Source organism: Oryctolagus cuniculus, chromosome 6, assembly GCF_051225735.1.
Source record: "Oryctolagus cuniculus isolate XC-2025 breed Fujian yellow rabbit chromosome 6, ASM5122573v1, whole genome shotgun sequence".
NCBI classification, from domain to species: Eukaryota; Metazoa; Chordata; class Mammalia; order Lagomorpha; family Leporidae; genus Oryctolagus; species Oryctolagus cuniculus.
Window position 1 is genome coordinate 64,633,030 of NC_142872.1, and position 23,144 is coordinate 64,656,173.

The 23,144-nt window shown below is 39.9% G+C and overlaps 1 protein-coding gene across 30 annotated transcripts in view; it reads left to right on the forward strand.

The window, feature by feature from the left end:
* Positions 1–23,144, forward strand: part of NSD1 (nuclear receptor binding SET domain protein 1) — a 148,907-nt gene that overhangs the window by 96,227 nt on the left and 29,536 nt on the right. For 28 of the 30 annotated variants that reach the window (XM_089335116.1, XM_089335117.1, XM_051844450.3 and 25 more), the window contains 8 exons: positions 897–972; positions 3,073–3,191; positions 4,131–4,274; positions 7,363–7,486; positions 14,462–14,662; positions 15,796–15,975; positions 20,137–20,293; positions 21,086–21,291. In XM_089335116.1, coding sequence (XP_089191242.1) covers positions 897–972; positions 3,073–3,191; positions 4,131–4,274; positions 7,363–7,486; positions 14,462–14,662; positions 15,796–15,975; positions 20,137–20,293; positions 21,086–21,291 — 1,207 coding nt within the window. Of the gene's footprint in view, positions 1–896; positions 973–3,072; positions 3,192–3,877; positions 4,030–4,130; positions 4,275–7,362; positions 7,487–14,461; positions 14,663–15,795; positions 15,976–20,136; positions 20,294–21,085; positions 21,292–23,144 lie in introns of those variants that run through there. The other 2 variants (XR_016235582.1, XM_089335124.1) reach the window with 2 other exon arrangements.

A 23,144-nucleotide genomic window follows, 5' to 3' on the forward strand; every position in this document is an offset into this window, starting at 1 on the left:
GCTCTGGCCATTTGGGGAGTGAACCAGCAGATGGAAGATCTCTCTCTCTTTCATGTCTCTCCCTCTCTCTCTGAATCTGCGTCTCTCTCTCGCTCTGATTCTGCCTTTCAAATAAATAAATAAATAAGTCTTTTAAAAAATATTCAAAGCTCATCAAGTAAATAAGCCTTTGTCAAATCAAATGGCTATAAACACAATTTTAGGAAGATCAATTTTAAATATTGCCTGGGGTGGAATAGAACCTAACCACTTAGTCTCTATGGAGTTACTCCTTTTTCTTCTCTCCCACTTCTGTAGAGTGGCATTTTGTATCTGTATATTAAAAGAATCTAGGTAAGTTTTTTCTTGTTAAAGGAGAAGTGGTTACAGATTTTGAAGCAAGTTTTACCTAATGCCTTTCCCCGTGAAGTTTCTGTTCTACTATCTTACTGTTCTGTTACTATTAACATACTGTGTATTTTTGTTTTTAAAGATTTATTTATTTGACAGGCAGAGTGACAGAGGGAGAGACAGAGAGATGCTCCATTCTCTGCTCCTCCCCTCTATTGACTGCAATAGCCAGGGCTGGGCCAGACCAAAGCCAGGATCCAGGAACTCTGTCATAGTCTCACATGTGGGTCGCAGGGCCCTGAGCTGCTTTCCCAGGCACATTATCAGGAAGCTGGTTTGGAATTGGGATATTCAGGATCTGAACTGGCACTCCTATATGGGCTAGTTGTTAGCATCACAAGTGGCAGCTTAACTTGCTGTGCCACAGTGCCAGCCCATATCCTACTGTTTTTGATTCACTAAAACTAGCCAGGATTCTGGATCTGGCAATAAAGTTTTTGGCATGAGACAGAAAAGACTTATTTTCTATTCCTTCTTAAACCTTGTTGCTTTTTACTTATTTATAGTGTTATGAAGCTGGTTGCTTGGAGAATGGGATTACTGAATCATGTGCTGTATCTCGTTCAAAAGAGTTTGGCGGAGGTGAGTATTTTTGAGGTTGAGAAAATAATTCAGAGATAAGTTTGAAAGGACTCTGTCCATTAAGTAGAGAAATCATGACATAAGTAAGCAAGGCCAGTAAAGTTGACAGTTCCTAAGATTAGCTTGCCCAATATATGCTTCCTACAACTATGCATACAATTAGAAAGTTCTGTTGTCATTTTTAGGCTTTGGCCGTTGTCTTAAATGAAGTTATAATTATATTTGAGTAAGGAAATGTTTGAAACAATAGGGGAAAATAGCTCTTAATTTTCCTGCTAGTCAAACTCTCCAGATTCTATCATTAATTTCTTGATTTTGATTTAATTTTTATTTCTATAGGATAGAAAGTATGCAATTTGAGTTAAAAGAAGATTATAGAATCACCTTTGGGAGTCCTTCACAAATAGTCTTTGTTTCTTTGGTCACATTTATAACTTTTGATTGTTAGTATTTGCTTGAAAAAGAGAGCTTGCAATGGAGGCTCTTCCATTGCAGTTGTCTCTTAATGGCTTGAGAATCTTTCACGTTAAATTAGAAGCTGTCTCTGTTTATTGAACATCTGTCTACTCTTTCTGGTTCTTTGGTAGGACTGTTACCTATAACACATATATAGCATTGTAAAGTGTTAGTATATTATCTATATTATCCTTGTCTTACAGAAGAAACTTAAAGATGAATGAGACAGCAGAGCTGGGAAACTAAATCTACACCAAATTCTTTTCCACACTACTTGTTACCACCCTGGAATTTCTCCATGCCAGTTCATTCTACCACTTTGATTATTCATTTGCCAATGTCATTTTTTACTTAGTGTTATTCTTGAACTATCCTAGATTTTAGTGCACTATATCACATGTGTTCTGTCATCAAAGAATATTTTAAGATACTTTGACCCATATGATTATTAAATTTTCTAATATGTAAACTTAGAAGTATGTTTGTTGTAAACATGTAGACAATTATAATTAAAAATGTGGTCAGTTACCGTGCTTGATTTTAAAATACCATTCTAAATAATACCAACTCTTTTTCTGTAGTTTATATTTCAGTTTTTTTTTTTTTGCAATACCCGCAAAAACCTTGTTGTTTGTAAATTTTGTTCTAAGTGTTACAGCTTATAAAAATGTTGAACTTCTGTGCTGCCATCAAATTAACTGTCCCCTAACTTGTAGACTGTCAGCAGATTGATAACCAAGCTTCACCATCATTCAGGCAGACAAAAAGGAGAACACAGAGTTGAAATGTATGTGATGGAAAAAGAGTGTTCAAGGGTGTGCTGCCACTGCACAAATACCCTAATTTAAGTCACTAAATGTATGGAGAGGCCCATCTCCCCAGCCACATCTTATGTATTTCAGCCCACATCTGAAACTTTATATCATAGAGATAACTATTTTTAAAATTTATTTTATTTATTTGAAAGAGTTACGGGGGGGGGGGTCTTCCATCCACTGAGTCTCTCCACAGATAGCTGCAATGGCTAGAGCTGGGCCAGGATGTGACTAGGAGCCCGGAGCTTCTTTCAGGTTTCCCACATGGGTAGCAAGGGCCCAAATACCTGGGCCATCTTTCACTTCTTTTCCCAACCATTAGCAGGAAGCTGGATCAGAAGTGGAGAAAATAGGACACGAACCAGTGACCATATGGGACGGCAGTGTCATAGGCGGCGGCTTTACCTGCTATACTACAAATGCTGGCCTCCAGAGATACAACTTAATGTCTGTAATCTTGGAGTCTATAGATTAGTATCTTCTTCTGTCTAGTAAATACATTTACTTTCCATCTGTAGGATACTAAAATCTCTGGAGGAATTGCAAATTTTATCATTTCAATCATACGAAGTAAAATTGCTTCAATAGCCTTTACATGTACTGTTAAATCAGTTTGAGGCACAACTCATGTGTAGCCATTTTCCTAGCTAGTTTGAAGGAAGGGGTAAGTCTATTCTTTTCACCTTGTTTTCCTGTTCTACAAATCTGAAAAGTTTTAAAATTAGTTTATACACTAACATACCGTAATTCTTTGTGATCCCTTTTTTAAAGACCATTCTTAGAAATGTATATAATAGCCAGCAGGTAACACCTGTTTTTCTTGTCATAGGCACTACCAAGATTTTTGATAAACCAAGGAAACGAAAAAGACAGAGGCATGTTGCAGCTAAGGTGCAGTGTAAAAAAGTGAAAAATGACGACTCATCAAAAGGGATGCCAGGGTCAGAGGTATTACCAAGTTCCTCATCTTTAACCTTCCAAAGAGAAGTTCCTTTGCACTGTAGAGGCCACACCCCTCTTCCCCTTGAATTTGCTTAAGAATAGTATTCTACTGAAATGGCTAATAAGTGTAAGGAATCTTGAAGAAAAGGAAGGACTGATCCTAGTAAAATAATTATTTGCATAGTCCACGTAGTGCAACTATGCATATGGCCTTTTTTAGAAGATTACATCCAGTGCTTTAGGTGTCATGTAAAATGTATATTGAGTAAATTTTTTTCTAAAACCAGAGAGCACAATAGCAAGTATACCATACAATCTGCATAAAGTTTGATATTGCCCTTTGAAAGTTGAGGCTGCTGCAATTAAGGGGAATGTTGATTTGCTTATTTATTGACCATTAATTGCTTAATTTTAATATAATGTTTATATATATCAGCTTTCAGGAAATGAAGATACATTTAAAACCATTTCCTTGTAGAGCATCAGTGCAGTCATTGATGCTACCTCTGGCTTTCCAGCTAATTTAATGAAAATTAGAAGAAGTCAAGTCAACATCAAATGTTAAGATGCAGAGTGTTTCTTTCCAGTACAATATGAATAGAATGCCCAAGGGGGGCATTATATAGGAAACACTGATCTTGAAAGGACAAATAAGTAATCAAATAAACTTAAGAATGTTTTCTCTCCCTTAGTGAAACCTTAAAATGGAACAGCCCAAAAAGTTCCAGTGGAACAGCCTCAGAGCAGTTAGTGGCAGGGCATGAGGCGCCCACTACCCGCCCAATCACAGCAGGGTTAGAACTAACATTGCATGCAGTCCGCCCGCGTGATTGGCTGAACATCTGTAAGTGCTTAATGGCTAGACAAATAGCAGCCCAGAGGGAGGGGGTCAAATGGAGGAGACATCGATAATACAGATGTGGGACATTATCTTTTCTCTGCAAGGGAGAACTCATGGCTCACAGGACGACTGCAAGTCCTAAGGAGGCTGTTGAGGAGGGCGTAGAACACGACCCTGGGATGCCCGCGTCTAAAAAAATGCAGGGTGAACGAGGTGGCGGAGCTGCACTCAAGGAGAATGTTTGTCAGGTAGAGAATGTTTGCCCACTTGTATTTTCATTGCATGCTTATCTTCTAAGGGAAACCCTCTCTGTGTCTCTTAGTAACTCAATTATCACAGAATAAATGTGCTTTTGAACGATTCCAGTAGAGTCACTCCATTTAAGGCTGTAATTCTTCCATCTACCCAAAGAGAAAGGAAGAGAAAAAGTTTTCAAGAGTGATTTTAGCTTTGAGATTTTTTTGTTTGCTTGTTTTAAAGTGATAACTTTAGAAAGCCTATGACATATTTTCTGGTTTAATAAATACTTACACAGTATTTACTATGTATCAGGGAACATTCCAAGCACTTTATAAAGATTACATCATTCAGTCATAGTGTTCTCATCGGGTAGCAAGAAGCTCAGTCATGCAGGTTAAATAGCCTGTTTGAGGGATACCATAAAGCCCAGATGTAAACTGAGGCTGTGTGCATGTAAAGCCTTCACATTGTCAGGTTAGGTTGGGACGCACTCTCCGTATCTGAGATACCACTCTGTTGTTAACGTGCCTTTGTGTGGCTTTGGGAGGAGTCAATTAAATTGTTGCTTTGTGCATGTTCTTTTTTTTTATTTTTTTTAAAGGTTCTAAATTTACTTATGTAAATTCTTAAAGCCTGTCATATAAAATTTGAAAATATTACTTTGTTTTCATCGAAACTATTAGAAAGGCTCAGAATATGTTGTGACTAATTTAATTTCATTCCAATTTTTTTTTGCTTATTCCTTTTCACTACTATATAAAGAATGCTGATCGTATTCAGACTAAATCTCAAACACAGTATTAATGCTCAGACATTTATGCCCAGTGTTTACTGAGCTGGAAAAGTCATAGTCCAAATACATTTTACAAAGATTATTTGAAAAAAAAAAAAAAAGTTCACAGATATGCTGTCTCTGTGGCGCTGGGTTGTGTGGATCAGTCTGTGAATTTGTTTTCCTGTTGTTAGCGCTTTCACTTACTCTGTTGTGACCTAGTTTTAAAAATGCATTGTGTGGTCCATAACAGTTAATTTGAAAGTTTTGTTCTTTCATTTTTTACTGTATTTGAAGTCTCTCTGAATTTGTGAAAACTGATATGATTGGCACTCTGTACATACAAAGTAAAATATATAACATGGCATTTTTCAGTTTCTGCATATTGATAGTGGACAATGAGAGATTCAAATATTTGAGAACAGCTTATACTACCAGTTTATTATGGCTATAGAATTCCTTTTTGGCCTTTCTTCCCACAATGTTCCTACTCATTTATTTATTTATGCTTTGATGTCTTTGGGTGACCAACATCTGTTCTGTTTCTTTGAGTCCTTAAGACAATAGAACTTGCTGAGTCAGTTTTCTCTTTCTTGCCTTACATAAGTATAATTGGCTCTTCTATATGTAGGTTTCATATCCTTAGATTCAGTCAGTCATAGATCAGAAATTGAGGGGTGGGAGTGGGCAGGATTGTTGCTGACTATGTAGTTAGGTGAAGATGGTTACATCTGTACTGAACATGTGCAGACTTTTTTTTCCCCTTGCCATTATTCCTTAAACAATATGGTGCAACAACTTTTTACATAGAAATCTGAGGTATTATTAATATAAATTTAGAGTATATGGGAGAATGTGCATACATTATGTGCAAATAGTGTGCTATTTTATGTAAGGGCTTTGAGCATGTGCTGAGTTTGTCATTAGTGGGGTGGAGTATGTAAGGCCTTTCACACACCCCCTCCCCATTTTTAGCATCTTTATGCTAATTATAGGGATACAAATCAGGATTTTAGAGTGGTGATAGAAGCAAATGTTGAGAATTTGCAGAATTTTCATAGCTCTTACAGTGTCTTCATAGCAACTGTTTTGGATTCTTATTCCTAAACCTCTGTCTTAAATGACACTGCCTTAGATGAGATTGTTTCAGAAACACAGTCACTTTGAGATGGTTCTAGATTCATCTCCTAGGGCTGGTCAGAAGTTTATAGGAGCAGCAGGCCAGCGTCACTATCATCAACCACTACAGTAGCCTCCTGACTTGTCTCTCTTCTCTTCTCTACTCTGCTCTGCCCTTTTTGTCTTGAAGTCAGTTCTCTGTGTAGCAGTTGGAGGGCTCTTTTTAAAAGAACAATTGGGGGCCTGCACTGTGATGCAGGGTGTTAATGCCCTGGCCTGAAGCACTGGCATCCCATATGGGCACCAGTTCGAGACTCGGCTGCTCCTCTTCTGATCCAGCTCTCTGTTATGGCCTGGGAAAGCAGTAGAAGATGGCCCAAGTCCTTGGGCCCCTGCACCCGTGTGGGAGACCTGGAAGAAGCTCCTGACTCCTGACTTCGGATTGGCACAGCTCTGACTATTGCGGTCGATTGGGGAGTGAACCATCTGATGGAATACCCATCTCTCTGTCTCTGTCTCTCTGTCTCTGTCTCTCTCTTTCTCCCTCCCCCCCATCCTCTCTCTCTGTAACTGGCTTTCAAATAAATAAATAAAACTTAAAAAATAAAAAAAGGAACTGATTTTAGCCATCCCTTGGTAAAACTATAAAGGCACACCTTTGCGATTAGAATAAAATCTGAAACTACAAGCATCTACATCTTTCTTGCTTGTTTTTTTTTAATCTTTTATTTATTTATTTATTTATTTGGCTGCTTCGTACCTTGGTCTACATAGACACTGTCTTTCCTAGTGATTCTCAAACAGTCCATAGGATTTCCTCTTGTGGATTTTCTGTACTTGCTGCTCGCTGGGTCCTTCAAATCTTCAAGTGGTTGAAACGTCATTACAAGCTGTGCTTGAGATGTCATCCCTGATCACCAATCTGTTTTGAATCTGTTTTGATTTTCTACTCAACATTTGTTATCTGACCTTTCCTATTTAATTGTTCACTTGCATCTTTTATTACTAGAATATAAGAACCTTAAAAGCCAGAAACTTTGTGATGCCTGGCACAGAGGAGGTAATTATTAGCTATTAGTAGAATGAATGGTGACATTTCTTGTTTCTGACAAAACTGCTTCTTAACCTTGTTTTCATGAGGCCCTTCCAATTGAGAGTTTCAAAGACCTTTTTCTACAGACAGACTTCTTTTCTTGTTTTAACAGAACTGTGAGAAACTGGGTGAGCTGCTCTTGTGTGAGGCTCAGTGCTGTGGGGCTTTCCACCTGGAGTGCCTTGGGTTGACTGAGATGCCCAGAGGAAAATTCATCTGCAATGAATGTCGAACAGGTAAAGTAGATACCAAAGAGTCTTATGAAGATGGTTTTTGTTGTAAGCTTTTCAAGGGGGAAAAACATTAACTGGGGACACTGTTTTGTTTTACTACTGGGCTGGTTGCTACAGAATCAGAAATGGGTTCTTTGTGGTCCCTGCCCTCAGAAAAGTATACCAAATAATAAATGGATCACATTATTGGAAGTATAGTGTGAACAAGTATGAACTCTACCATTTAGGAAGAAAACTGAGTTTGGCTTGGAAAAGATAGAAATTGCTCTGGGGCAAGAAAAGGGCACAGAGTCTAGTAATGAAAGTGCATGAAATGTTGTGGGGTGAGAAAGATATGCAGTGTATTTAGAGTTTGAGATATTTTAGTTAATAGTAGAAGGAGTGACTAAGGAGAGCTTTTCAGTGACAGGTGATATTTTATGTTTCTTGGTCTGGTGGTGTGTTTATGAACTATACACTTAGGATTGTTTTTTTGTTAATTTATTTGAGAGGCAGAGTTACAGAGAGAGAGATCTTCCACCTGCTGGTTAACTTTCCAAATGGCCGCAAAGGCCAGAGCTGGGCCAATCCAAAGCCGGGGAGTCAGGAGCTTCTTCTGGGTCTCCTATGTGGGTTCAGGGGCCCAAACTTTTGGGCCATCTTCCACTGCTTTTCCAGGCTATAAGCAGAGAGCTAAATCAGAAGAACAGCAGCCGGGAAACGAACTGAAACCCATATGGGATGCCGGCACCATAGTCGGAAGCTTAGCCTGCTATACCACAGTGCCAGCCCTGGATTTATGCATTTTCATAAGGCAAGAAAGAAGTTGGTTTTTGATGCCACTTGGGAAATCCTTTTTCCATTACAGAGTGGTAGTTTGAGACATGGCCGTTCTTGCTTTGGATCCCAGCACCCCACTTAATTCTTCTGGGAAGCACCAGATAATGACTGAAGTATTTGAGTCCCTGCCACCAATGTGGCAGGCATGAATTCCTGGCTCCTGGCTTCAACCTGGTCCAGCCCAAGCTCATGCAACCATTTGTGTAGTGAAAGAGCAAATGAAAAAATGTCTTTCTGGCCTGTGCAGCGGCTCAATAGGCTAATCCTCTGCCTGCGGCGCCGGCACACCAGGTTCTAGTCCTAGTCGGGGCGCTGGATTCTGTCCCGGTTGCTCCTCTTCCAGTCCAGCTCTCTGCTGTGGCCCGGGAGTGCAGTGGAGGATGGCCCAAGTCCTTGGGCCCTGCACCAGTATGGGAGACCAGGATAAGTGCCCGGCTCGTGGCTTCGGATCAGCGCGGTGTGCTGGCCGCAGCGTCCATTGGAGGGTGAACCAATGGAAAAGGAAGATCTTTCTCTCTGTCTCTCACTGTCCACTCTGCCTGTCAATGCAATGCCTGCCTCCCATATGGGCGCTGTTCTGTGTCTTGGCTGCTCTACTTTTGATCTAGCTCCTTGCTAATGTGCTTGAGAAAGCAGTTGAAGATGGCCCAAGTCCTTGTTTCTCTGCACCCCTGTGTTAGAGCCAGAAGGAGTTCTAGACTCCTTGTTTCAGCCTGGCACAGCCTCAGTCACAGAGGCTATTTGGGGCATGAACCAGCAGATGGAAGACCTCTCTTTGTGTCTTTCCCTCTTTCTGTAACTTTGCCTTTCAAATAAATAAATGTCTTTTTTTTTTTTTTTTAAATATTTATTCGAAAGCAGAGTAACAGAGAGAGGAAGCTCTCTCTGTCTCTGCCTTTGCCTCTCTATAACTCTTTCTTTCGAATGGATAATTAATTTTTTTTTAAAAAAAGAGAGAGATGGAGCAGCCAGGACTCTAACTGGAACCCATATGGGATGCTGACGCCTCAGGCAATGGCTTTACCCACTACACCACAGTGCCAGCCCCATAAGTACGTCTTTGAGAATGTGTGAATGGGGATTGGATCAGAAAATAGGAATGGTCAGCTGAGACTAGCTTATCTTAAGGGCATGTTCATTTTTCAGCATCATTATGTAGGTACTACAGCATTTAAGTAGTAGAAAAATCAGAGATGAAAGTATCAGTCTTATGCTCTTAAGTCATTGAAGCCCTAGTTGTAGATGATGTCATCTAAAGAGAAGGCATCTGTGTAGTGAGAGGAGGGCCATAGGAGGAACTGCTGGAGTCAGCATCTATAAAATAGCTGTCGGTATCTATAAAACCACAGGAGTGGAGTGTCATTGGCAGAGGCAGATGTGGCAAAGACACTAAGGAAGATGAAGAGTGAAAAGAGGCTTTTGTACTTGAAGATGAGAATGTGTTTGACATTTTGCCAGAGTGTACTAAATCAGGTTGAATGGTGATTGGGGAGCAGTGTACTCTGCTTCTTGAAGTTGACTTTAGTGGTTTGTAGGATACAGTTCTTAAACTAGGATAGTAAATAAATTTCTACAAAGAGTGTAAAAGGGTGGAGTATACTTACAGCATCAGAAGAGCATATTTTTTGAAAAGGTAGCATTGAAATGAGATGATTTTGTGGAGTAATGAGGCAGATAAAGGAAGCTGGTTTATTCCCCAAATAACTGCAACAGCTGGAGTTGGCCCAGGCTGAAGCCATAAGCCTGGAATGATCTCCCATGTGGGTGCAGGGTCCCAAGGACTTGGGTCATCTTTTCCTGCTTTCCCAGATGCATTAGCAGGTAGCTGGATCAGAAGTGGAGCAGACCAGAAGCAAACAGGCGGTTATATGGGTTGCTGGCATTGCAAGCAGCAGCTTAAACCCCTGTGCCACAGCACTGGCCCCAGTTAGTTTTCTTACACCTAATCTATAGCTTGCTTTTTTGTTTTCCTTTAAAAATTTTTAAAAATTATTTTAGTTTTTAAAATTGGCATAATTGTATACGTTTATGGGGTACAGTGGGCAACTTTGATACATGTGTATATTATGCAATGATCAACTCAATGTGATAAGCTGTACTGATCACCTCAAAGATTCATCTTTTCTTTGTGGTGGTACCATTTGATATCTCTTCTTACAGCTTTTTTGAAACCTATGTTATATCATTGTTATTTGTGGTTACGTTTCCTATTAATAGATAATCAGAATTCATTCCTTCCAGCTAGTTGTAACCTTCTGCTCATGTCCTCAATTCCTGTCTCCTCCTTATGCTGTGCAGTGACATTTTAAAGATTCCACTTGTCTTTCTGTCCCTGACTTGACTTAACATCCTCTAGTTCCCACCCATATTGTTGCAAACAAACAACCCGATTTCATCTTTTTTGCGGCAATATTCTTTTGTATGTACCATGTTTTCTTTTTTGCGTTTATCCAGGTAATTTTCTATCTTGACTGTTGTGAGTAGTGCTGGAATAAACATGAGAGTGCAGCTATCTCTTTGATGTACTGATTTATTTTCCTTTCGTTGTATATCCAGTAGTGGGATTGCTGGGTCTTTGTTTACATTTTTTTTAAATTTATTTATTTATTTATCTAAATATTTATTCATTTTCCTTGAAAGTCAGAGTTAGAGAGAAGGAGCGGCGGGGGGTGGGGGGGGGACATTGTTCTGCTAGTTCACTCCCCAATTGGCCACAACTGCCAGGAGCCAGGAGCTTCCTCCAGATCTCCCATGCAGGTATAGGGGCCCAAGTACTTGGGCCTGTCTTCTACTGCTTTCCCAGACCCTAGCAGAGAGCTGGATCGGAAGTGGAGCAGTTGGGACTGGAACCGGCGGCCATATGGGATGCCAGCATTGCAGGCAGCAGCTTAACCTGCTGTGCCACAGCTCCTTGTTGATTTTTTTTTTTGAGGAACCTTCATAAGGTTTTCCATGTTGGCTGCACTAATTTATATTCCTACCAGTTGTGTATTAGTGTTCTCTTGTCTATGTCCTAACCAACACTGTCTTGTCTTTCTTTCTTTTTTTTTTTTAATTTTATTTATGTATTTATTTGAGATATAAAGAGAGAGGGAGAGACAGAGAGAAACGTCTTCCATCTGCTGGTTCACTTCCCAGATGGCCGCAATGGCCAGAGCTAAGCCGATCCAAAGCCAGGAGCTTGGAGCTTCCTCTGGGTTTCCCACGTGGTTGCAGAGGCCCAAGGACTTGGGGCCATCTTCAACTGTTTTCCCAGGTCTTTGCAGAAAGCTTGATAGGAAGAACAGCTGGAACTTGAACCAGCACCCATATGGGATTCTGGTGCCGCAGGTGGAGGCTTAGCCCACTACACCAGCCCCAACACTGCTTTATGTTTCTACATTAGCCATTCTGAGTAGAGTCAGATGATTATTATAGTTTTGATTCACATTTTTCTATGTGGTGTTGATCATTTTTTAAATACACTTGTGGGCTGTTTTTATTTCTCCTTTTGAGAAATATTGATTATGGTCTTTCACTCATTTTTAATTGGATGTTTTTGAGTTTTGGGTTGTTTCAGTTCCTTATATTCTGGATATTAACCCTTTGCCGACTGTATAATTTCCAAATATTTTCTCTTGTTTAGTAGTTTGTCTTGTCACTCAGTTGATTGTTCCTTTACTGTGCAGAAACTTTTTAGATTGATACAATCCCATGTTGCCTGTGCTTGGAGGTCATATCCAAAATGTCTTTGACCAGTGTAGTATTAGGTAGCGGTTTCTCTGTCTTCTTCTAATAGTTTCATATCTTATATTTAAGTCTTTAATCCATCTTGAAAACAGTTTTGTATGAGAGATAAGGGTAAGGTTTTGTTTTTCTGCATGTGGGTATCCTTCCTCAATGTGTTCTTGACGCCTTTATGAAAGATCGGTTATCTGTAGATGGCAGGGATTTATTTCTGAACCCTTTGTGTTCCATTGGTCTGTGTGTTTTTTCCAAAACAGTGCTGTTTTGATTACTGTAGCTTTGTACTATATTTTAATCTGTCTTACCACAATGCCTCTAGCTTTGTGGTTTTTTTGTTTGTTGTTTTTTCTATTTCTTAAGATTGCTTTGACTGTTCCGGCTCTTATTTTAGTTCCATATAAATTTTAGGATTAATCTATTTCTGTGAAGAAATTCATTGGTGTTTTAATAGGACATGTGTGGATTCGATAGATCATTTTAGATAGCATGTCATTTTAGCAATATTCTTTGGTTTTGTGAACAGGCAGTATCTACATTTATGACATGATATTCAGTGCTTTGTAGTTTGTAGTATAGAGATTTTTACCTCCTTGGTTAATTTTACTCCACATTTTTGTAGGTATTGTAAATAGAACTGATTCCTTGATTTCTTTTTCAGACAGTTAACTATTAACATATAGAAATGCTACAAATTTTTTTTTTGCAACTTATTTTTATATGTTCACTTTGTTCTGCAACATTACTGAATTTGGATATTAGTTCTAGTTTTTGGTGGAATCTTTTAGCATTTTCTTGTCTCCACCAAGGGACAGTTTGCCCTCCCCTTTTTTGATTTGGATGCCACTTAATTGTTTTTCTACATTCTACTTCAGTAGGTTCATTTTCTTAATGATGTCTTTAGAAAAGCTGAAGAATTTAATTGTGATGACATCTAGTTTATCAGTTTGCTTTTTTAATTGACCTTGCTTTGGTGTCATTTAAATCAATCTTTTTAAAGATTGATTTATTTATTTTGAAAAAGTTTTACAGCTAGAGAGAGAGAGAGAATCTTCCATCTGCTGGTTTACTTCCCAAATGGCCTCAATGGCCAGCACTAGGCCAGGCTAAAACAGGAGTCAGGAGTTTCATCTGGATCTTCCACATGGTGGCAGGGGCTCAAAATCTGAACCATCTTCCACTGCTTTCCCAGGCCATTAACAGCGAGCTGTATTGGAAGTAGAGCAGCTGAAATTGAAATGGTGCCCATATGGGATGCTGACGTTGAGGGAACACTTTACCCACTATGCCGTGAAGCTGGCCTCAAGAAATCTTGCTAGGGCAAGTGTTTAGCCTAACAGATATTTCAGCTGCCAGTTCTAAAGCATCAGGCAGAGGTTTGCTTCTTTATAATTGTGTAGTTAATTTTTTAAAAAATTATTTATTTATATATTTATTTGAAAGAAAGATCTTCCATCCACTGATTCATCCTGAGATGGCCACAACAGGTATGTAGGGCTGACCCAAGTCGAAGCCAGGAGCTTCACCCAGGTGTCCCATGTGGGTGGCGGGAGTCCAAACTGTTGGACCATCTTCTAATGTTTTTTCCAGGGCATTATCAGCAGGGAGCTGGATTGGAAGTGGAGTAGCTGGGACTCAAACCTCTGCCCATATGGGATGCCAGTTTCACAGTTGGCACTTAACTCACTACACCATTATAAAAGCCCTTAATTTGTTGTTTTTTTTTTCAACCTTGTTATTGGGGCCGGTACTGTGGCATAGTAGGTTAAGTCTCCATCTGCATATGGGCACCAGTTCGAGTCCCAACTGCTCCACTTCTGATCCAACTCCCTGCTAATGGTCTGGGAAAGCAATGGAAGATAGCCCAAGTGCTTGGGCCCCTGCACCCATGGGGGTGACCTGGAAGAAGTTCCTGGCTCCTGGCTTCAGCTCAGCCCAGCTCCAGCTGTTGCAGCCATCTGGTGAGTAAACCAGTAGATGGAAGATATATTCTCTCTCAATCTCTCTGTCTCCCCCTCCGCCTTTGTTTTGCTGCATCTCTGCCTTTCAAATAAATAAATAAATCTTTAAAAAATGAACTTTCCATTTGCCTGACTAGCTTGGTTGCATCTTTGAGGTATTCCTTTAATATGTTCTATTCTGTGCATTTCCTGTAAAATATCTTTTAGTAAGATCTAGAGGTTTGATTATATTTAGGTTGTTTTCCTTTTGTCGGTAATGCTTCATTTACAGTATGTACTCCTGTGCATCACATCATCAACATGTTCTGTTAGATTGTCCATTTATAATGATTAAGATTGTTCATTGGTTTCAGCTGTTAGCCTAATCAGTCTGTTTTGAAGTTCCTGTGTAACTCTTCACGTAATAGTTTAGTTTTCTGTAGATGCTTGATTTAGTTTGTAGATTCTTGATTTGTTGTCTTTTCTGGCTTCCCAGGAATCCATACCTGTTTTGTATGTAAACAGAGTGGGGAAGATGTTAAAAGGTGCCTTCTGCCCTTATGTGGAAAGTTCTACCATGAAGAGTGTGTGCAGAAGTACCCACCAACAGTCATGCAGAACAAGGGCTTCCGGTGCTCCCTCCACATCTGTATAACCTGCCATGCTGCTAATCCAGCCAGTGTTTCTGCGTCTAAAGGTATAGTTTCTCATGTGCAACTCTGTAGTTGTGGCACTCAGTTTTTATTGATACAGATATTTTCAAATGAAGTTTGGTAGACCTCTTTCTGGCCTAAGCAGTCACCACATTGTCTTCTATTAAGCCCTGGAGTTCTGGGGTAATTTTAAATGTTGAATTTCATGTGAGATTTAATTTGAAGAAGTTGTCTGCTGCATGTCCTCCTCTCCCTGTTCTAGTTAGAAGATCAAAGTGTTTTGTTTTCTGTGATCATTGTGTCTGTGCTTGTGAGATGTTATGTCATTCAGAAACTTATGTCAGATTTTGGTGTATTGTGTTGATTTATGTTTTATAATGGAAGCTCTTTTCATGGATACTTTGTTCTGCTTAAAAGTTAGGTTGAGAGCTAAGTTTTTAAAAATTTTCTGTGAGTATAGATAGGATCAAGTTTTGAAATCTTCTCATTGGCAAACAATCTTTTCTTTATATTTAACAGTAGTGTTCTGTTAAATGCATATTTCACAACAAGAATTCCTACCCTTCTCAAAGAGGATTGAGCAGACAAAATATAGCAAACATAGATTGGCAGTACCTTTTGTCAGATGATTTCCTTACCCTGTAGATCTCATCAGTCCTGAGTACAATATTTTAATTTGCTGGAACAAAATTAGTTTATCCCCTTTTAAATTGCTATTATTGAAACAATTGCATAAGTAACTAGCTTAATAATGGCTTTTGGTGAATTAGGTTTAGGCGATAGGTTTCTTCTGGAAGAGGCGAGAACTTCATTCACCTGAAAGTCTTAAGAATCGCAGTACCAGGCAAGCAGTACTGTCATCCAGCTCCCCTTTATTTAGTCTGGGACTGATTCCTAGTTTCCTAGCATTCAGGGCAACCGCTGTGGTACTCTAGCCATTGGGGTAAGGCTTTATGTGGTGGGATCTGACTCCCTGTAAACATTTTTCACATAGCTCCCATCTGAGTTTTTATGATGGATAGGGTATTTTCATGTCCATTGTCCTAATATTCCTAACTTGCATATCTGACATTTCTCAATGCTGTCAAATAGACTGACTAACTTATATTATTCTTGTATTTATTGTCTTTGTTTTTCTTTTGTTTCTCCCTGGCTTTCTTGCTTCTCATATATTTAGGACGTCTGATGCGCTGTGTCCGCTGTCCGGTGGCATACCATGCCAATGACTTCTGCCTGGCTGCCGGGTCAAAGATCCTTGCATCTAATAGTATCATCTGTCCTAATCACTTTACCCCTAGACGGGGCTGTCGAAACCATGAGCATGTGAATGTTAGCTGGTGTTTCGTGTGCTCAGAAGGTAAGATTTGACTTCTTGCTGTGTAAGTAGTCTAATGAAAGATAAATATGTTTTTTAAATTGCAACAAAAATACTTTTCTTCACAATACCACTGAAAGAAATATTTTAAAATGGTATCCTGGATTACATATCAGAACTTGGTTTTGTTGCCCAATGGGGAAGAGCATTTAATTTATAATTTTGAATAATTTTATTTTTATTAAAATGATAAACTTGAAGCATAAACAAAAGAACAAACAGAAAGATTCTCCTAAATCCCAACCTCAGAAGAATAAACATTCCTTACTATTTAGGGATATTACTCCAGACATTTATACATGTCAACAAATAGAAGGGTAGATATCTGGATTAAAAATAATTATTTTGTTTTTAGGATTATTTATTTGTTTGAAAGGTAGCATTATATAGAGAAACAGACATCTTTCACTTACTGGTTTACTCCCTGAAATGGCTGCAGCAGACAAGGCTGGGCCAGGCTTCTTGAAGCCAGGAGCCTGGAACTCCATCTATGTCTCCCACGTGGGTGCCAGGGGACAAGTACTTGGGCCATTTTCCACTGCTTTCCCAGACACATTAGCAGGGAGATGGACTGAAAGTGGAGCAGCCAGGGTTGGTGCTGTGGCATAGTGGGTAAAGCCGCTTTCTCTTGCTCCAGCATCCCATTTAGGTACCGATTTGAGTCCAGCTGGTCTGCTGCTTAAAATCAATTATTAAGAGAAAAGTGTTAACAGAGCCAGAAGGGGAAAAGAACAAGGGTGGACAGCAGATTTCTCTATAGAGGGGAACAAAAAAAAAAAAAAAAACATGAAACAGTAGATACTATAGCAGTGTCACCAAAGTTCTCAAAGGAAGAAAGCCTCATTTAGAATTCTATATCCAGTGAAATCACCTGTCAAAACAGAGGTGAATAAAAGGTTTTTCACAGAAATTGAAAGAATTAATTATGTGAACAGCTTAACATTATAAGAAATGTTAAAGTCCTCCAATTAAAAATTGATTCTGGATGGAATTCTGCCTTTATACAAAGGAATGAAGAGCACCAAAAATGCTAAATATGTAGGCAAATACAGACTTTTTTCTTCCAAATAAAGATAGTTCTTTAAGCAAAAGTAGCAGTGTATTTGGTTTATAACCTGTGTAAATAAAATATAACAACAAAGGCTGAGAGGGGTTTTTATTCTGAACACAAAGTGTTATTACTGAAGGACATATCTTATAGATCCTGAACTTCTGTAAAATAATAACAAAAATATGTAGGTTGCAGTTAAAGCAGTGCTTGTGGGGAGGGGGAGGATATTTTAAAAAGTGTAAGACCTGTTTCAAAAGACGAGAAGTATCATGATCTCAGCTTCCTCTTTGAGAAACTAGAAAAAGAAAAGCAAATATAAACAGAAGAAATAGAAATAAATGCAAAAAAATCAATACAATGGAAAAGAAATAGAGAAAAATTGGAAATAAAACATTGTGTTTTGAAAAATTTAGTAACCTCTTAATAAAGTTATCCAGTATCATGATGGAAAGTGTGGCATAACTATGTATACTATCAAATATTAAAAATATGAGAATATTCTGAAAAAAATTTTGTCAATAAATTGTACAACTTAAAAAAAAAAAACTCATCCCCTATAAATACCAAAATGGCTTAAAAGATAGAAAAAATATAAGAAATTAAAAAAACTCAGCCCTGAAGTGAATGTTTTTTGTGAATTGTGAAGTACTTATGCTGCAGCTCTGTTGCACTCTGTCTGGCTCCCATCTGAACTGTCTACATTGTTCAGATAGCATCACTTTTTTATTAAAATATTTTATTGAAGATTTATTCAGTTAGTTAATTCAAAGGCAGAATGACAGAGAGAGGGAGAAACAGTGGGAGAGATCTTCCATCTGCGGGTTCACTCCCCAAGTGCCTTCAACAGATGGGGCTGGGCCGGACTGAAGCCTGGAACCCAACAACTCCATCCAGGTTTCTCACAAGAGTGTTGGGACTCAAGTGCATGGGCCATCATCTTTTGCCTCCCAGGCTTATTAATAGGAAGCTGAATTGGAAGCTCAGGAGAGAAGTGATCCTAAGAACTCTAATATGGAATGCAGGTGTCCTAGTTGGAGCCTTAGCCCACTGTGCCACAATGCCTGCTCCCAACTGCTGTCCCAGACATCAGGGAGCACTTCTAGTTGTCACTTACTGATATACTACAGTGATTCATACTTGCATGTTTGTCAAATGTTTACTTGAAAATGGGAGAAAGCAAGCCTGAAAAATCAAGGAAAACAACTGAGTTCCTGGTTCCCAAATTCATCATTGACATAAGCATTTGGAGAATGAACTAGCATATGTTAGCTTTCTCTTTTTGTCTTTCCCTCTCTCTCTGCATCTTAAATACTACATTTTTTAAAAGATTTTATTTATTTATTTGAGAGGTAGAGCCTCAGACAGAGGTGGAAAAAGAAAAGGTCTTTTTTTTTTTTTTTTTTTTGAAGATTTATGTATTCATTTGACAGGCAGAGAGAGAGAGAGAGAGAGAGAGGTCTTCCACCTGCGGGTTCACTCCCAAAACAGCTGTAATGGCTGGAACTGGGCTGGTCTGAAGCCAGGAGCTTCTTCTGGGTCTCCCTTGCAGGGGCCCAAGGACTTGGGCCATCTTCTACTGCTTTGCCAAGCCATAGCAGAGAGCTGGGTTGGGAATGGAGCAGCTGAGACTTGAACCGGCACCCAAATGAGATGCTGGCACTGCAGGCAGTGGCTTTACCTGCTACACCACAGCACCATCCCTGAGAGAAATGTCTTCCATCCGCTGGTTCACTCCTCAAATGGCTGCAATGGCCAGTCTGAAGCCAGGAGTTTCTTCCAGGCCTCCCACATGTGTGCAGGGGCCCAAGCAGCTGGACCATCTTCTGATTTCCCAGGCCATACAGAGAGCTGGATTGAAAGAGGAGCAGCTGGGACATGAATGGGAACCCATATGGGGTGCCTGCACCATAGGCAGACACTTAGCCTGCTATGCCACAGAACCCGCCCCCTTTTAAATAAATTTTAAAAATAAATGAGGATACAGAAGTTTATGGAAATGTAGTTAAAAGATATGTTTATCTTGATTTAAAAACTTAGAATTCTATGCATATTAGGGGACTTAAAAAGTTAATTGAGGGGCCAGCATTGTTTTGGGAACAGATTAAGTTTTGAGCACTGATTCTAGTCTTTGGCTGTTCTGCTTTCAATCTAGCTACCTTGCTAATGTGCCTGAGAATGCACACAATCGCCCAAGTACTCCATCTCCTGCCACCCACCTGGGAGACTCGAATAGAGTTCCAGACTCCTGACTTTCCCAAACCCCAACAAGGACATTTGAGGAGTGAATCAGCAAATGGAAGATCTTTGTCACTCTGCCTTTCAAATTAAAAATGAAGTTCATGGAAAGTGTGAATAAGGAAAAAAATTGTATTATTCTAACATTGCTTTGTACCAAAATTAATTTATTTCAGTTCTTTTCCCCAATTTTTTGAATTCTCCCTTGTTTGTGCACATACATGACTTTTATGAATTTAGTGCCGACCTCATTGCCTTAACCTAATTTTGCCAATAAAATTTCATGTTTATTAGCTGTGAATCCAGCAAACCTTGGTGGGGAGGTGGAATTCAGGAATATTTTTTTAAAGCTCTATTTATTTGAAAGGCAGCATCATAGAGAAGCAGAGAGAGAGGTCTTCCAGCACTGGTTCACTCCCCAAATAGCTGCAATGGCTGCAGCTGGGCCAGTCAGGAGCCAGGAGCCAGGGGCTTCTTCCAGGTCTCCCACAAGGTAGGGGCCCAGGAACTTGAACCGTTCTCCACTGCCCTCCCAGGCCATAGCAGAGAGCTGGATCGAAGCAGCTGGGACTCGAACTGGTGCACATATGGGATGCCAGTGCTGCAGGCATTGGCTTCATCCACTACGCCACAGTGTTGGTCCTGAGTTCAGGAATATTAGCGAGAGGATGAATAGTCATAGAAAAGTCTTCCTGGATATCTAATTGAAATACCAAACCTTTTTCTAGGGAGATAAATAATTGGTTTGGAGCTAAGCAAAGGCTTTTTTTTTTTTTTTTTTTTTTTTGGTTTGTTTTTTTGCTGAGTCCTTATGTGCAACCTATGGTCTGAATGCCAGGTGTTTTTGATTCCCATAGGCGGCAGCCTTTTGTGTTGTGATTCTTGCCCTGCTGCTTTTCATCGTGAATGCCTGAACATTGATATCCCTGAAGGAAACTGGTACTGCAATGACTGCAAGGCAGGAAAAAAGCCACACTACAGGGAGATTGTTTGGGTAAAAGTTGGACGATATAGGTGAGTAAGTCTGAAGGAGAATGCTGCTGGTTTCTTTTGCCATGTTGTATTTCTTGAATCTCAGATACACTGCTTGTTTTTCTTTTTGGTAATGCTCTTCCTGAGTAGACATGGTGCTACCACCACCCAGGTTTTTCCTCATAAGAAACAGTCTTAACTTTAAAATTTGCAATGACATGATAATACTCATGTATGTACTTTGTAGAAAATTGTTAGTGAAAAGAAACCCATATTCTTTTCACAAACAAGGAAGGTATAGGTGCATTGTTAATATTTTGGAATTCTTCCTTGCAGACATGCCAGTATACAGCTGCCATATCCTCAGTAGTTATCCTTAGAGTTTATGCCCAATTTTGGCTTTTTAAAATTGCTTTTATAGAGCATGGCCTGCCAAAATAATTTAACATGCATGATTGTCTAAGAGCTCTAGTTTACTCTTCCACAATGCTCATTTTGTCAAGATTTCATGATTTACTGCAAGGAGCTTGATCCGGGCAGTCTTTGGAATAAAATAGGTGGGATTTCCAGCTCTAATAGCTAGTGCTGAATTGTCTTCCTAACAGATTAGATCCCTTGAAGTGGAGTCTTAAGTGTGTGGCAGAGTATGTGAGAGCAAGCAGTGATTTTTCACACTGATGGTACATGCTCTGTGCTCTAGTTAATTATAATAAGGCCCAGGATTGGGCTTTCATGAGGACAGACAGACATTCCGATTCCTCACTGTTATTCTGTTATTTTCCTAGTGCCTTGGAGCCTCCTAGGGCTTTCCTCACTTGTTTTTCCCTTTCCCAGGTGGTGGCCAGCAGAGATCTGCCATCCTCGAGCGGTTCCTTCCAACATTGATAAGATGAGACACGATGTGGGCGAGTTCCCTGTCCTCTTCTTTGGGTCTAATGACTATCTGTGGACCCATCAGGCCCGAGTCTTCCCATACATGGAAGGGGACGTGAGCAGCAAGGACAAGATGGGCAAAGGCGTGGATGGGACTTATAAAAAAGGTAGCTTGACCTGTTCTTTTCTCAGACTAGTTCCTTTAATTGCCGAAAATCTGTTCTGTTAAAAGTCACACAGGCAGGGGCCAACCTCCCATATGGACACTGGTTCACATCCCAGCTGCTCTACTTATGATCCAGCTCCCTGCTCGTGGCCTGGGAAAAGTAGTTGACAATGGCCCAAGTGCTTGGGCTCCTCCTACCTACAGACTTGGAGGAAGCACCTGGATCCTGGCTTCAGCCAGTCAAAGCCTTAGCTTTTAAATCCTTCTGGGGAGTGAATGAGCAGATGGAAGATCTCTCTTTCTCAGTTTCTCCCTCTGTCTCTGAATTTATTCAAATAAATTAATCTTTTTTTGTTTGTTTTAGACAGGCAGAGTTAGAGACAGAGAGAAAGGTCTTCCTTTCCGTTGGTTCACCCCCTCATGGCCGCTGCGCCCGGCACACTGCTGCCGTTCTGAAGCCAGGAGCCAGGTGCCTCCTCCCGGCCTCCCATGCAGGTGCAGGACCCAAGCACTTGGGCCATCCTCCACTGCCCTCCCAGGCCAGAGCTGGACTAGAAGAGGAGCAACTGGGACTAGAACCTGCAGTGCCAGCGCCACAGGCGGAGGTTTAGCGTTTTGAGTCTAATCGTTACTTAATTCTGTTTTTCGTGAGGGGAATGTTTTTATTGTTTATTTTGTCTTTATTTATTTATTTTTTCAGTCTTGTTGTGGAAAGAAGCTCTGGAACTAGTCTATAGAACACACACTGTAGTTTGCCTGAGAATAGCTCAAAACTTTAGCCAAGCCATGTTTCCTTCAAGGAAATTTTGGTTTTAGTTTTGGTTTCTTTTTCAACTTGTTGGGAAGAGGTAAAAATTCACCCAAAATTATAGAAAAAAGTAGTCGATGTCAAAACCTGAATGTCCTGAAATAATAAAAAACTTCTATGAACTGACCTGGCAGTAAAGGCAGTGGGGACAATGGAGGCCAGAAAAAGGGTTCCCTTAGTATTAGCATCTAACCACTTAGCTGATGGTTAAGACGCCACTGAGCCTCGGTTTTTCTTAATTATTCAGTGGAGAAATGTTGCTCTGAGAATCAGTTAGAAAAGTAACTGATTCCTCTAGCTGCCCTTTGAATGGCAACATATCTTTTGCCATTTGAATATGCTTAGACATTACAGTATGATTTTTTTTTTCTGCAGTGTAAGTTGAAAAGCTGTTCTTGGTAGGTAGGTGAAACTTCTTGTGTAGGGAATGTCTGTAGGATACACATTTATCACAGGCTCTGCTTTGCCTCAGGCTGTAAGTCTGAGTCTGACGAAGCGCTGGGATTCTGCTATTTCTGTGCCTCAGCTCAGGGCTGGCTGGTGCCACTGCCTTCTGGGTCATGGAAGACTCTGACCTAAATAGCAGCATTCAGATGCTGCTTGTTGAGAGTTGTGGCCGAAGTGTGCATTGTGCGCCATTGGAGCAGATGCTGAGGAAGAAAGGCCAAGCTGAGGAGTCACTGCTTGGAAGCTGTGGTTTGTTTGAAAGTATCCTGAGTGATACTTTGCATAATGAACCATAATAATAATTACAGTTACTGTTTATCAGTGTTTGTTTTCTGGATTGTGTCCTGACAACCCTATGAGGTAGATGACACCCTGATCTTGGAGATGAGAAAAGTCAATTACTTGCCCAGCGTCCAAGTGTCAACAGGAGATAAAGCACAATTTCTCATTCTGATAATTAGACCCAGAATCCAAACTCTTTGAGTGGGAAGGTACTTAAAACATTGAATTAAGAAGACAGCCTATGTGAAAGTATATGTGAACTCTAACATGCTGAGTTACCAATCTCTAGGTAGGTGGGGTAGCATAGGGGCTGCTTT